The sequence below is a fragment of the Suricata suricatta genome, chromosome 4 (genome assembly GCF_006229205.1).
Source record: "Suricata suricatta isolate VVHF042 chromosome 4, meerkat_22Aug2017_6uvM2_HiC, whole genome shotgun sequence".
Taxonomy (NCBI): Eukaryota; Metazoa; Chordata; class Mammalia; order Carnivora; family Herpestidae; genus Suricata; species Suricata suricatta.
The window spans coordinates 87,579,507-87,593,878 of record NC_043703.1 but is presented as its reverse complement, the minus strand read 5'-3'; the positions used below and the strand labels follow the sequence as shown (position 1 = coordinate 87,593,878).

General features: G+C 38.1%; 1 protein-coding gene across 1 annotated transcript in view; it reads right to left on the bottom strand.

Moving 5' to 3' along the window:
- Positions 1 to 14,372, bottom strand: part of AFF3 (AF4/FMR2 family member 3) — a 525,761-nt gene that overhangs the window by 104,898 nt on the left and 406,491 nt on the right. The window contains exon 11 of the mRNA XM_029938501.1: positions 11,218 to 11,269. Within this exon, the coding sequence (XP_029794361.1) occupies positions 11,218 to 11,269 (52 nt within the window). The remainder of the gene's footprint in view (positions 1 to 11,217; positions 11,270 to 14,372) is intronic.

Genomic DNA, 14,372 nt, shown 5'->3' with positions numbered 1-14,372 from the left:
ATTTTTTTAACATAAGAGAAAGACTGATTGATTCTGATTGTGTTCGTATTAGTATTAGGATTTTCACTTCCCAAGAGACCATTGCTTCAGAGTTTATATGTGAAAGTGCTTTCACATATAAAATGTTGTAATCATATACTCTTCCTTGAATTGCTTTGGACCTTTAAGAATGAAGTCCAAGTTGAAAGAAGTGGTACCCAGAGACACAATGAATCAACGTCCCCAGAGAGATAGTGGGATAACTTGCACTTTTCTAGTGTGGAGAGGACTGTCTGGTGGCCTGGCATTTTGGGAGCTGTCTGGTCTGCATCTTAAAGATGGTCTTCTTTCACTTGTACAACCTGTTGGCAGCAGATCTGGTCAGGATGGAACTGGCAAGTGCCAAGGGGCGTTGAATTACCACAAATGATTATGCTCCATGTAGAAACAACAGGCTAAGAGAGTCTCCTGAGAAAAGCTGTGCTATGAGATAACCAGCCCCACTTGGAGAAGATTTGGAAAAGCACAAACAAAAATAAAACTTTCCAAGTGCATATCTGGACCAAACACCTGAATGACTACAGGTAAATCCTTTACTAAATGAAACTACTCAAGCCTGGATATGAGTGATAGCATATACTCTAAGGAGCATCTACTCTTGAATGGTTACACTTCTGAAGAAGCTATTTAAGATAAAAACCATTAAAGTCACGGGACAAAGGACTAGTCCTCTGAGTTAAATAGCTGCATCCTCTGGAGAGAGAATTTCACTTCCTCTGCCAACCAGGAGCTCCGCCGGCGGCTGTATTTGAGAAGAGCATGCCTATCAACTAGTGATGCATGGCCTTTCTTCTGTTCTCCAAATGGAGAGTCTATTTCGTTGGTACTGATATCTGCTATTAACAAAAACTTGGCTTAGTTTCCCAAAATGTAGCTCCTCTATGAATTCTTGAACTTAAACAAAGCAATGATTCTCTATTTTTGTGTTAATTGTATGTTTGCCCAAATTTAGTGGATCATCGTTTAATTTTTATGTAATTTTCTCCTTTCCTGGGTTTCTGTTCAGGACCTTGACCTTCCAACAGAAATTAGTCACATCTTACAGCCCAGGCTGGTTGGGCACAACTAAACCTACATAAATCTCAGTTGGGTCCCTCAGTAAAGTCTGAGGAAATATTTTGGAAATAGGGTTGTGAGCCTTTGTATATCTGTGCTCAGTGACATTTAAGTCAGCTGATAATTTCAATTTTGGAACTTATCGTTCATTAACATGAAACAAAGGCAATTACATTTTTGGGGATCTCTACTTATGCTCGTGCTTTTCACAAATGTTTATAAAGAGTGGCATGATTTTAAAATATTATAAAATTGGCCACATTAAAATAATTTTGCACTTGCTTCTGGTGACAATAAAATTTTATTTATAAAATATGATTACTTAACTATGTTTTAGGACTGTTATACCAATAAAAACCTCCTGCTGAACATTTGAGTTTTCATTGACTAAGACAGAAGTTTCAAATATATGCTTACTTTATACACAGATGACAAAGACCTGACAGGCAGTAGTTTTCAATGTGAGTTATTGCTGTTTCTATATTAAAAAGGAACCAACTCATCAATATGACGAAACTGGATATTTAGCTTAGGGATAACATTAATGCAAGACTAAACAGAAAACAAACATAAACTACTCTTTCTTTTTTCCTATTATGCCATTAAGTGTAATATATGTAATATAAGCTTCTTTTTTTTTGTACATGAAGGGCAGAGCTTTTCCTGGCATTTAATATTTACTTTAAATTTTTGTGGTTAAATTAGCATAATAGATATTACTAATGTGTCTTTCATGATGTTTGGTGCTTAGTAGGCATTCAAGATTATTCTCAGAATGACTCCTATGTAAAAATTTTTTAGCTCTTGTTTGACTACAAATAACATCTACAATACAGTTCATTTCTAATGTAGGAGAACCTTGATTTTGGAGCCTTGCCCTTCAAACCTGGTCCTGATTACTGCTTCAACTCCTGTTTATATAATTCTACACAAGTTTGGCAGGATTCAAGAGCACATACCAGGGTGTTGGCTTTTATGAATCTCCTGGGATGTGAATGTCAGGCTGACTGGATGAACTCTGGCCACAAATCCCAGACAGGCACAATGACTCTATTTATTCAGACTTGGCCGCCTGAATGCAGATCGACTCTGTGGGTAATAAATTTTCACAGGCCAAGAACTCCAGCATCAACCAAGCTGATCCTGAGAAGAAAAATGTACCCAGGGAAGTGGTGCTGGGCTGCACAAACCTCCTATGTTTTTCTTCCACGTCTGCATATCATTTAGCTAATTCGTTTGGTCACTGATAGACATGCGCTGCCAATGGCTTCAGAGGCTCTTTTCAAAAGCTCTGCTTTCTGTTATGCAATTGTCATATGAAAAAGGAACAAAGGAAAAAATGAACAGCGCTCATTACAATTGGCAATCTGCGTTTAATATGACACCCCAAACTGATGTCAGTTATTTCATCCAGTGGCCTCTACAGTAAAAAGCAGAAAACTGAGCAGGAATGTCTCTGTGACTCCCCATAAGAAACCAAAGGCAACAAAAAGCTATGGGACTTGCAGTTCAGTGCACAGAGCAATTTCACCTGTAATCTTGACATCTTGATGCTGGAGGCTTTAGATTCATTCCAAGAGGACTGGGGTTCTTTATGAGAGACACGATTAGTACTCCATGCATTAAAACTAAGAAAAGAATTGGCTCTCTAGCTAAAAGATTTATGTGAACTACTTAGATATCTATTAAATTAATTGTGCTTTCCCAATATTGACTGGGGATTAAAAGTAACTTTTCTTCATTGTAAGAAGTAAATTATGCCAGTCAGAAAATTTCCCTCTACAGATTATATCCAATGATCAGTTTCTGTAAAATTAAAATTGTCAGTTTGAGTGGATAAACCATGCTCATTTAAAGAGAAAAATGCATTTATCTAATTAAAATGAAAAGGCTGCCTGATACGTGCAGATAATGTAATTACTGGAAGCTGCAGGCACATATGTAGCCATTCAGTTTGGATCCCTGCTTCTTTACTTTCCCTGAGCTCATATATTTGTCATCTCTGAAACACTGTCTGCTGCTGACACTCTCTCCACTGCTCCTTGCTGAAAGTCTTAATCATCTGTTCCTCTCCTTCAGCCTTAGCTGTAATAATTTCATCTAGATATCTGCCGTGTCCAGCTTCCCAAGCTTACCCTGACTTGAGAGGCAGAGCTCCTCTTTTTACCAAACTGGAAGACACAGGATATGATTAATCTCTCCAAGCCCATTAAAAAAACTCCTTTAGTATTTAGTGACTTTAGGAATAATTTTGTCTTAAATCTTCTAATTTCTTTGCATTCTTACCTGAAAACATTTTAAAACCGAGAGTTACCGAAAAGGGGAATCAAACACATTTCTACATGTACCAGTATCTTTCATTTGTACAGACAAGCAAGAAAATGATTCTAATATAGTTTGTCTTAGTCCCAGTTCAAACCTCATCAAGTATGAAAATTATAGGAGCAAACATGAAAATATGCTTCCAATTTAATTATATCTCCAAATTTTCTAGGTAAACTCTGTCACAATCTTAGCTGTAGAGGTTACAGTCAAAATTCTATCCCTGAAAGGGAAGGCTATAAGAGAAACCCATTCTTTTGGTTTTAGAGGCTTCTGTTTGAGGTAAATTCTGGATTGGAATTAAGATACAGGAATAAGTAAGGGGACTCTGGACTTTCCACATCCCTCAAACACAGCTATATCAATATCAAATCATTTGGAAGGAGAGAAAGAACATGGCATTCTTCATGCCCAGCACTGAGCCCAGCACAGGGCTTGAACTCATGACCCTGAGATCAGTAGTTGAGCTGAGATCAAGAGTTGGACACTTAACTGACTGAGCCACCGGGATGCCTTGACCTCTTCTTAATATAGCATTACTCTCAGGAGCAGGAAGCATAGCAAGCTTTCATAACATGCATAAGATGAAACCTAGAGAAAATGACATGATGGAGAAATTCTCCCTAAAAGAAAGATTAAGAAGAAACCAACCACAGCCATGAATTTGCTCAAAATATATATAAGCAATATATCTGGACAAGCCATAAGAATACTAGCTGGGCTTGAAAAAAGCATTGAAGACACCAGAGAAACCCTTGCTGCTCAGACAGATTCTGAAAATTTGTAACTTCAACATGGCTTGGTGGTAAGCATATTTAATAAGTGGCTATAGACATTTCCATGGAGACTGGATAGACCTTTCCCCCTAAATAGGTAGATTATTTGTACATTAATCTATAGCCACCTTAGATCTTGGGTCTTATGTTTTTTTTCTCTAATGTCAATTACCTTTGATTTTGCATAGAACTAACCTGATAAATCACAGTGTTCAGCAAATGAAATAAAGTTAGAGCAAAAGTTATCTTTGATACTGGACAACAAAAAGCAGGAATTACTCTCAATTCAGCTCAGCATTGTGCATTTATTCATGTATTCATTCACTAAGTATTTAGCACCGCTGCCATGGCACAGTTCCAGCCCCAGGAAACTTCCAATTTAATTGGCAGAGATAGACATTTTAAATTCTTTTTGAAAATATTTAGTATTTAATTTTGAGAGAGAGAGACAGAGCATGAACAGAGGGAGGGGCAGAGAGAGGGACACACACACACACAAAATCTGCAGCAGGCTCCAGGCTCTGACCTGTTAGCACGGAGCCTGAGGTGGGGCTCAAACTCATGAACTGCAAGATTATGCCTGAGCCAGAGTTGGATGCTTAACTGACTGAGGTGCGTAGGTGCCCTGAGACATATATTTTAAAAAGTAAGATAAAACTTATGTAAATTATGATGAGACTTAAGAAAAAAGGTTAGGATGATTGATATGAGAAGGACTAACTGGTGTGTGTGGGTCCAATTTAGATAATGGGGAGTTCCCTGAGAAAGTGAAAACTATGTTATACTTTATCAGACCAAAAAAAATGGGGGAGGAGAGGCCTCTGGAGGCCCTGAGGTGGGTGAGGGTGGCTTGTTGGAGGAGTTGAAAGAAGGCCCATGTGACTAATGTGCCATGAATGAGCTCAATGTGAAGTGAAGGGAAAGAAGAGGGTGAAACCAGACTGGGGAGGGTAGTGTTAATCATGCTGTGGGGTCTGGATTTTATCTCAACTGAAATCGGAAATATACTTAAGATTTTAGAGCAGGGAATGAGTTGATCTGATTTATATTTTTCAAAGATCACTGTGAGGAGGTTGCACTATAGAGAGGGAAGAATATAAATATTCTAGTGTCTACTAGATTGGTTTAGACTAGCCAGGATGGAAGGAGGTGGAAAGACTAATATTTAATTTTGGAGGTTGAATTTATAGGCCTTAGAGACAAAATTAACATCTAAGTGAGGCACAGGGAGTTGTCAAGGATGAGCCTGGTGTTTCGAGGCTTGAATAACTGAGTGTACTGCATGGCCACTTTTAGAAACAAAAACAATCACAACAAGAATATATTTGTGTGTGGGTGGGTAAGGGATGGCAAAGACCAGAAGTCAAGTTTGTCATAAACTGAATTTGAAATGCTTGTGAGACATGCGAGTGTAAAAGTCAAGTAGGTCTGCAGTTCAAAAGAGAGTTTTAGGTGAGGATACAACTTTAGAAATTTTAAGTATGTAAAAAATGAAGGTCATGGAGATTGATGACAGAAAAAGAAAGGAAGTGGAGAACAGAAATCATGAATAAAGGCTGAAAGATTCTACTATTTAAAATTGGTCAGAGGAGCAGCTAGCAAAGGAGTCTAATGAGAAACAGTCAAAAAGGCAGGAAACAACCTCCTGGTATAATGTTAGACACCTCAAGAAAAGAGGTGTGACCAATAAATCTTATAAGACAAGACACTGAACAGAGGCCAGTGTATTTGGCTCTGTGGCGGTCACTGTGACCCAATGTGTATTTCTGGTGGGGGGGTGGTGCAGAAAAGAGTCAAAAGAAGAAGGCCCCAAGGCCTATCAGGAACACAGAAAATGGAATTCTCTATTATCCACATATTATCCAATATATTATCAGTTCTGTGATAGAGGACACTAAGGGAGAAAACCTCTAAAACACTATCACCAAAGAAATGTTAATAAGTTTTATATGTGTGTATATATATGTATGCACACATATGTATACATATATACACACATACATATATATACATACCTATATACATATACATATATATATACACACACACCCATACACACACACACATACACACACACACAATATAATCCCTAGAACAGCCACTAAATAAGCTATACAAAGAGATACAGTAAAAATACTATAGATAAATAAAAACAATTCTGGAGAATGTTCAAGAAACCTATAGAAAGTCAGGAAAAAGAAAACAGAAAAATGAAAACAGAAAGAAAAGGAAAGTGACAGAAAAAGAAAAATAAGGTGACAGACTTAAGCCTTAATATATCAGTAATTACATTAAATGCAAATGTTCTAAATATAACAATTAAAAGACAGAGATTGACAAAACACATAAAAATATGATAATATACTGCCTGTAAGACAGTATATTTCAAATACAACAACATAGGTGGGTTGAAAGTAAGATAATGGAAAAAGGTACATTATACAAACATTAATCAAAAGAATGCAGCAGTGGGCTATATCAGTATCAGATAAAGTAGGCTTCAGAGCAAAGAAAATTACCAGAGACAGAGTGGAACATTACCTAATGATAAAAGCTCAATCTACCAAGAAGACATAGCAATCCTAAATGTTATGAACCAAATAACTGAGCTGTAAAATATGTGAAGCAAAAACTGATAGAATGGAAAGGGGCAATAGACAAACCCACAATTATAGTTGTAGATGTCAACACTCCTCTCCCAACAACTGATAAAGCAACTAGAGAGAAAGCAGGGATCTAGAAGAACTCCACAACAGTATCAACCCACAGGATCTAACTGGCATTTATAGATCATTCCACCCCGCTACAGCAGAGCACACATTCTTTTAAGTGCCCATAAAATATATACCGACGTAGACCATATCTTGGGCCACAGAAAATACTTAGTAAATTTACAAGAACTGAAATCGTATCGAATGTGCTCTTTGACCACGGTGCAACCAAACTAGAAATCAATAAAATAAGACTACAAGAAATCTCCAAACATTTGGAAATGAAGCAACCCACTTCTAAGTAATCCATACATCAAAGGGGAAGTCTCATTGAACTGTTCAATTAGTGCAACACAGTTGAGTCTCACAAACATAATACTGAGTGAAAGAAGCCATCAATGAAAATACAATGTATCAGAATCTGTGGGATGCAGCCACAATGTGCTAAGAGGGAACTGTGTAGCACTAAATTCTCATATTATAAAGGAGGGAAAGTCTCAAATTAGTATTCTAAGCTCCCTCAAGAAACGAGAAAGAGAACACAATGAACTCAAAACAACAGGAGGGAAATAATAAAGATAAGAAATCAATGAAATAAAAAATAGTAAAGTTGATAGCAAATATCAATAAAACAAAAAACTTATTTTAAAAAATCAGTGACATTGAGAAACTTCAAGCAAGACTAATAAAGACAATAATAAGTATCAAGAATAAAATGGGATATCACTATAGACCCAGACATTAAAGGGACAATAAAAGAATAGAACTTGCTACATGTAAATGTGACAACTTAAATGACATGATAAACCAATTACTTCAAGAGCACATACTGCCATAACCTCCCCAATGTTAACTATTCAGAAAACAGAATTTGTGTTAAAAATCTCTAGGCCCACATGGTTTCACTGGAGAAATCTGACAAACATTTAAAGAAAAATTAACATTGATTTTATATAATCTCTTTAGGAAAAAAACAAGTGCAGGGAGCACTTCTCAATTCATTTTATAAAAAGCCAGTACTGTCCTTATTTCAAAAACAGACAAAGACAATACAAAAAAAGACAACTTCAGAATATTGCTCATGACCCTAAGAGAAACGTGGTGAGGATGTGGAGCAACTGCAATTCTCTTATACTCCTCATGGGAATGCCAAGTGGTGAAACCACTTTGGAAAATGGTTTGGGATGATATATTCATTTTATGCATGCACATACCACACAGCCTTGCATTTTTACCTTTGGGCATAGACCTAACAGAAATGTTTCCATGTGCTCACCAAAAGACCTGCACAAGAATGTTAATAAACAGTACTATTTTGATAGCTTCAAATATCTTCATGCCTATCAGTAGTAGAATGGGTAAGTAAATTGGGCTCTATGTACATGATGAAATACGGGCAAGTAAGATGAATAAATTTCAACTATATGCAACATGGATGAGTCTCACAAACATAATGCTGAGTGAAGGAAGCCAGAAACAACAGAGTATACAGTGTATGATTCCACTGATAACAATTTCAAAACAAAAATAAAATTAAAAAAAAAACCACCCAAAAGCAAAATTATCCTATGCTATTAGAAAACAGAAGTGCTTATTCTTCTGGAGGGTGGTGACTGGAGGGGGACATGGGAGACCGGAGAGGCTGGTCATGTCTGTATCTGGATCAGGGTGCCGATTACATGGGTTTGTATGGTTTATGACTATTCATCACATTGTATTCTTAGGTTTTGTGTACTTTTCTCTACATATGGTATATTTCAATTATAAGTTGACTAAAATGCAAAACACCAAAAGCCTAGTGGATCTGGTGATGTGAAGATAACAGGTAGAGCACAAGTTCTGAGGAAGTGACAGGTTTTGGGGATCTAACACTAATTCCCACTTTACAAATGGCAGCCCTGGAGCAGACAGCAGTTCAGGACTGGGCTGAAGCTGCAAAGCTACTGAGTCACTAGCAGCGATTTGAACCCAGGGAGCAGGGTTGCTCAGCCTGGGCTTACTCACTAAACTAGCCTGTGTCTTCATCTCTGAGAACACCGACGCAATTAGAATAAAATAAGCATCAGACAGAGTACTCAGATGCATGTGAGTCTGAAGCGACTTCAGGAAGGGCAAACAGGCACAGCAACTTGAAGCTCTTGTGGGTATCTCTTTGTCACAGCAAGTGACCAATGTTCATAAGGACAACCAGATGTCATGTAAGAGAAGGCTAAGGAGGTTGGTATATACCGTTTATTGAGGCAGGGAAATATACCACATATTTTTGAAGGATTTTGGGTTAAGGGACAAACTCTGATTAGATCTCGCAAAAGTATTTATGTTAAATGTTGAAATTACCTCCCAATGCCAGAGAAATGCAGTGTGTGTATGCTTGTTACATGTGTGCATGGGCTTTACCCTTTAGGGGCACAATCGTATTTTGGTCTTGGAGGAAAAAAATACCATATCATTAGTCTTCTCTAAAAGCATGGAAATTATGATTTTTTGATTAGGGCAGACTATAATTATAGGCCAAAGCAAGATAACTTAATATAATTAGCATTAGAGCAATCACTTAAACTACCACATACAAAACCGCTGTCTGGAGTCTTAATTATACTACTGTATAAAAAACGTTCATTCTGTCAGCTGTTTTCACTGCAAACGATGGAAAGGTGTATACACACAGGCACCAAATGTAAGAATAAAGGATCTAACCTATATATTCACAATACAATACTATCAATGGCTACAGATTAGAAAGGAATAGTTAATAAAGCAAAATGATTCAACTAAAACTTCTTACTGCCTTACAAAATGTGTCTGGTATATCCTTGATAAATAATTTTTTAAAAATTAAGTTTCCAGTGGAAAAATTTTCTGGAAATAACTCTGGAAAATTCTCTCCAAATTAAGAAAGCTTGCTGAATGCAATACTCTGTGAATCCCTTTCTAATATAAAGTATACACAGTCTACACATCTGCTATGACTTAATCCACAATGTACCTATCTGAAACTTGCTGGGTAAAAACATGATGAGAGGAAATCATTAGCTAATGGTCACACAGATGAGGAACCAAAATTAGGAGTGAAGTCATTCTCAGTTTTGCCAAGATTGCTGGTTACGAATATCGGACTGTCCTCATAGGCACACCTAGAAACAAAGTAGTCAGGCTCTACAAAACCCCCAAACCCTAGCAGCACTCCTTGCTCAGTTAACCTTCCTTCACTTGGGGTTTTCTCCACTTGGCCACTCTAGTTTCAATTCAAGTTCTACTTCACGCCCAGGCCCCTCTTTGTTGCCTCACTTTCTTCTTCAAGGTGAACAAACTCTGTGACCTCACAGCCACATTCTGCTTAGATGCTCCTCCTGGAAATGTTCTTTTGACTTTTATTTCACCTCTGCACACTCTCTCTGTACATTATTTCCATTTGCATGGCTAGACAGCTGAGTCAGCTGTATAGCACTCCATGAAACCTTTGTATAAAATTCACTATCAATTGCACCCTGTCTTACATCACGTGTAAAAATAAAGTTAGAAAAAACTCTCTGGATTGTCTTTATACCTACCACATTTGTCCAATTGACAAAATACCACATGGATAATAAGAAAAAGGAAACAGAAGTATAGGAAAATCTCTCTTTTGTGTTTTCAAACTTGCTTTAAAAAACACAAACATTTCCTGAAACCTGAAGTGAAAGTGATGAATGTTATGTGGATATTTTTCCACCTTAACTGACTTATCAGAAGAGTATTTATAAACCTCTGACTGATGTCTGGAGATGGTAAATGAACACCAGGGGAGAACATTTTAAGCACATTTATCATCTAAGACAAACAGCCTATTCAGAGCATGATTATTTTTTATTCATCACTGAAGTTCACCTCCACATTTGCTTCTCAATGTTAATAATATCTGTATAAGATTTCTCAATATTTAATGTTAACAGCATGCCTATTGCATGCTGATGAGGTTAGGTCACATGCTTAATCTCCAGAAGACCAGTGAGCTTTGCCAAAAAATTAAAAATAAAATGACAAAAGGGCCTATTTTATACTGAAGTCTAATGCTAGTTAGCTTCCTTGTAAGTACTCATTGTTAGTTTCAATGACATAAAAATCACAGTACCACAGTTTTAAGGGAAATTAAGGCTAAGATATTTAAATGGACTGGCCCAATGGCATGGAAGCTCATAATTATCAGGAGGCACCGAGGATCCTTGAGGACCACAATTTCGAGTGTGTGTGACTCAGTTAATACTCAGGGCAGCCCACCATGTTAGCAATGCTGTGTCACATTCAAAGGACAGTAACATAAAAGAAAATCTTACCTGTTCATTCTCCTCTTCATCACTACTTAGCTTAAGGTCATCTTCTAGCATTCTGAAAAAAGGAACAAAGAGGTAGAGATAATTAGCAAATTCAAAATAACTCAGCACCAAAATATCTTTATTAGAGCAATGATTTAACCATAAGTCTATTTCTTGATTAATTAAAAAAAAAAACACCCTTTCCTTTTAAGCCTTTTCTTCTGGTGTACTTAGGACATAACCAACTGCCCCAACATGAAAATTAACCCTTGTAACAGTCCTTAATAGGTAAGATGGGTTGCTTCAGGAATATGAGATTTTAAACAAACAGAATCAAATAGATGCTTTTGCTTGTGAAGTTTTAATTCCACAGTATTTGTTCAGTGTTTACCATTTGACAGGTGCTATGCTATGTCTCCATTACTATTCAAGGTAAACAATGAGCAAGTAGAACTCTTCCAAAAGCAATAACACAACAAACTAGAGCTGTGAGCAGTGGCTGCTTAGGTCTTCCACTGGCCAAAGATCTGGAGACGACATCTGCCTGAAGATCCTGCTGGATGAGGAAAACCAAACAGGAAAGAACTTTCTGGAAAAGCTTCTGTGAAGGCAGCTCCCCAGTGCTTTTTGGCGTTTCAGGTTTGCCATGGTGGAGGCAGTGGGGAAGTATACTTTTGGGTCCATAAGAGTTAAAAGTAAAAACACACAAACAAAAAAATCAAACCCTATTATTTCTGATGATGGTAAAACTGTATTCTTAGTAGCATTGCTGAGTTGTTTATAGAATAATAGTATTCAGATTAATTTATTTCAAATGAAATCTCAGAAGGACATCCTATAACACAAATGAAAGCAGAGCTGTTCTGTAGGGGATGGGGAAGAGTCCATTTGTGATGGACCCTGGGGCTCCAGGGATCAGTCTGAAGGCCACTGGGCCCATGTGCTTGACAGGTCTCATTGTTCTCTTCGAAGTCACCTTCCAAAGACTCTACCCTACAATGTGCCTCATTTCTTTAAACGTCAATTAAGGCCCCACCATCAGTATATTCCTCTGAATATTTTTATAAGTAATTTCAGTGACCTTATGGGGTAAACTTGGGGTAAGGATTTTCCGGGAAAACGTGTACCCAGTTTTGCCCCAACTGGCCATGTGTTTGGAGAAAATCACTTAACTCACTTACCCTTGGTCTCATTTCCTTATTTGTAAAATGACAGGTTATGCTGGGCAATCTCTAAGGTCCAATTGTGCTTTAGATTCCATAAGTACAGAGAATAAAGTTACCCCTTATTTTGTAAATTAGAAAAACTTGTATTTGTTGCAGAATGCAAAACTGAGAAATTCCTAAGCAATTTTTGGTGTACCATTTATGCTATAACTATTAGGATACCACATCTGCTTCCTCACAGGCTATAGCTAGTCTACCAATATGGAATAATATCACTCTTTTATTATTTCAAACACAGGTGAACCAAGAAAACACCAGAAAAGACTGCAGAACTCTATCCACAACTGCCCTTTATATCCGCCTGGCTGCCATTCATTTCCTTTGACCTTATAAACTCCTACCCTTGGCTTCAAAGAGAAGAGACACAGTGGGGATTTATTAGAGCACTGTTTAGGGAGAACCTAGGAAGGGGACTATGTTTTCTTTGTTCTTGGGTCTCCAGTGACTAGCACAGCTACAATACCAGCTTGCTGGCTGGGCCGGGGCACCTTCCCCAAGACTATTTTCCTACCAAAAGGCACAACTGGCTCTCTGATTAAAAGCCCAGAGGAGCAGGATGGTTTCTTGCTCCACCCCTCACTGCCTCCTTAGAGGTAAACTGCCAAGGGCTATTTGGTTTAGTCTCGAGGACTTCCTTGCAAGCATTGGGTGTTCTAAATGTGGGTGGTCCTGTCAGTGGGTGGGGAGAGGGAGGGGGAAGGACACACACAATCATCATTAACAACCTCCTTGTTGTTGAATGGAGGTCATGTCAAGGGTGACTGAGAAGTTTCATCTCTATATAGGCAATAGTGTGCACAGACTTGAAAGCCACTGTCAACCACAGCAAGAAACCCCAACATGCCCCAAAGCAAGGGATCTTAACTTGGCTACACACCAGCCATGTGACTCGGTCATCACATGAGGCTGGCAATGCTGAAAGTAACCATAACAGTAAAAATAGTGTGTGAGGTTCTCTTTTAAGGTAGGGAATACAGCTAATTTTTGTTTGCTTGAACCATGTGCTAAAATGTGTAAATGCATCAATGTGTGTTTGTTCGAATTTCATACTGTCTCTCACATCCTCTGATCCCTGGTTAGTCACACCTCTGGGCCTTGGCTTTGTCATTTCTATATTTGTCATTTCTACTTTGTCATCATTTCCAGAAGAAAGGAAGTCAGAGATCCACCTTGCCTTGTGGATTTTTTATATTGAGGAAAAAAATGAATTTATTGTGTTTCTGGCTGAGATCTCAAAACAAAGGATCGAATGTAAAAACACCACATATTCAAAACAGACTTCCAGAGAGGTCAGAATCCAGTGAAACTTCAGAATCTTGAAATATGAAGAAATGGCAAAGAAACACTAAGTCAAACAGCTCATAAAAAAACCCCACAGCAGTCGATGACCAACACTCGCAACACAGACCGGAACAGCCAGTCACCGCTGCTCTGTGCCAAACCCCCAAGAGACACATATAGAGGAAAGTGATACTCGAGGCCCTCCAAGAATACAGATCAGCCCTTCTGTTTTATTCTGACGGTCACAGCAGAATCCCCATGACTCAACTTCCAAAGTGAGTGCTTGTTCCCATTCACTTTGTTCCTCAAGTCTGGCTACTCAGATAGCTGAACAACGAAACATGGTTAGAGAAGAAAAACGCTGTAACCCCAAGATCCTAAGAAATGTCAGCGTTTTGTGTGCGGAAGGTAGACTGAAGGCTGGGGTAACCTCCACCTAAACCAAAAGGCACTGTTGCAACCCCTAACTCCAATCCAACCCACATGAGAACATTTTTATCATCTATTTATCTCTTTTTTTTAATAGTTTATTGTCAAATTGGTTTCCATACAACACCCAGTGCTCTTCCCCACAAGTGCCCTCCTCCATCACCACCACCTCTTTCCCCCCCTCCCCCTTCCCTTTCAACCCTCAGTTCGTTTTCAGTATTCAATAGTCTCTCAGGTTTT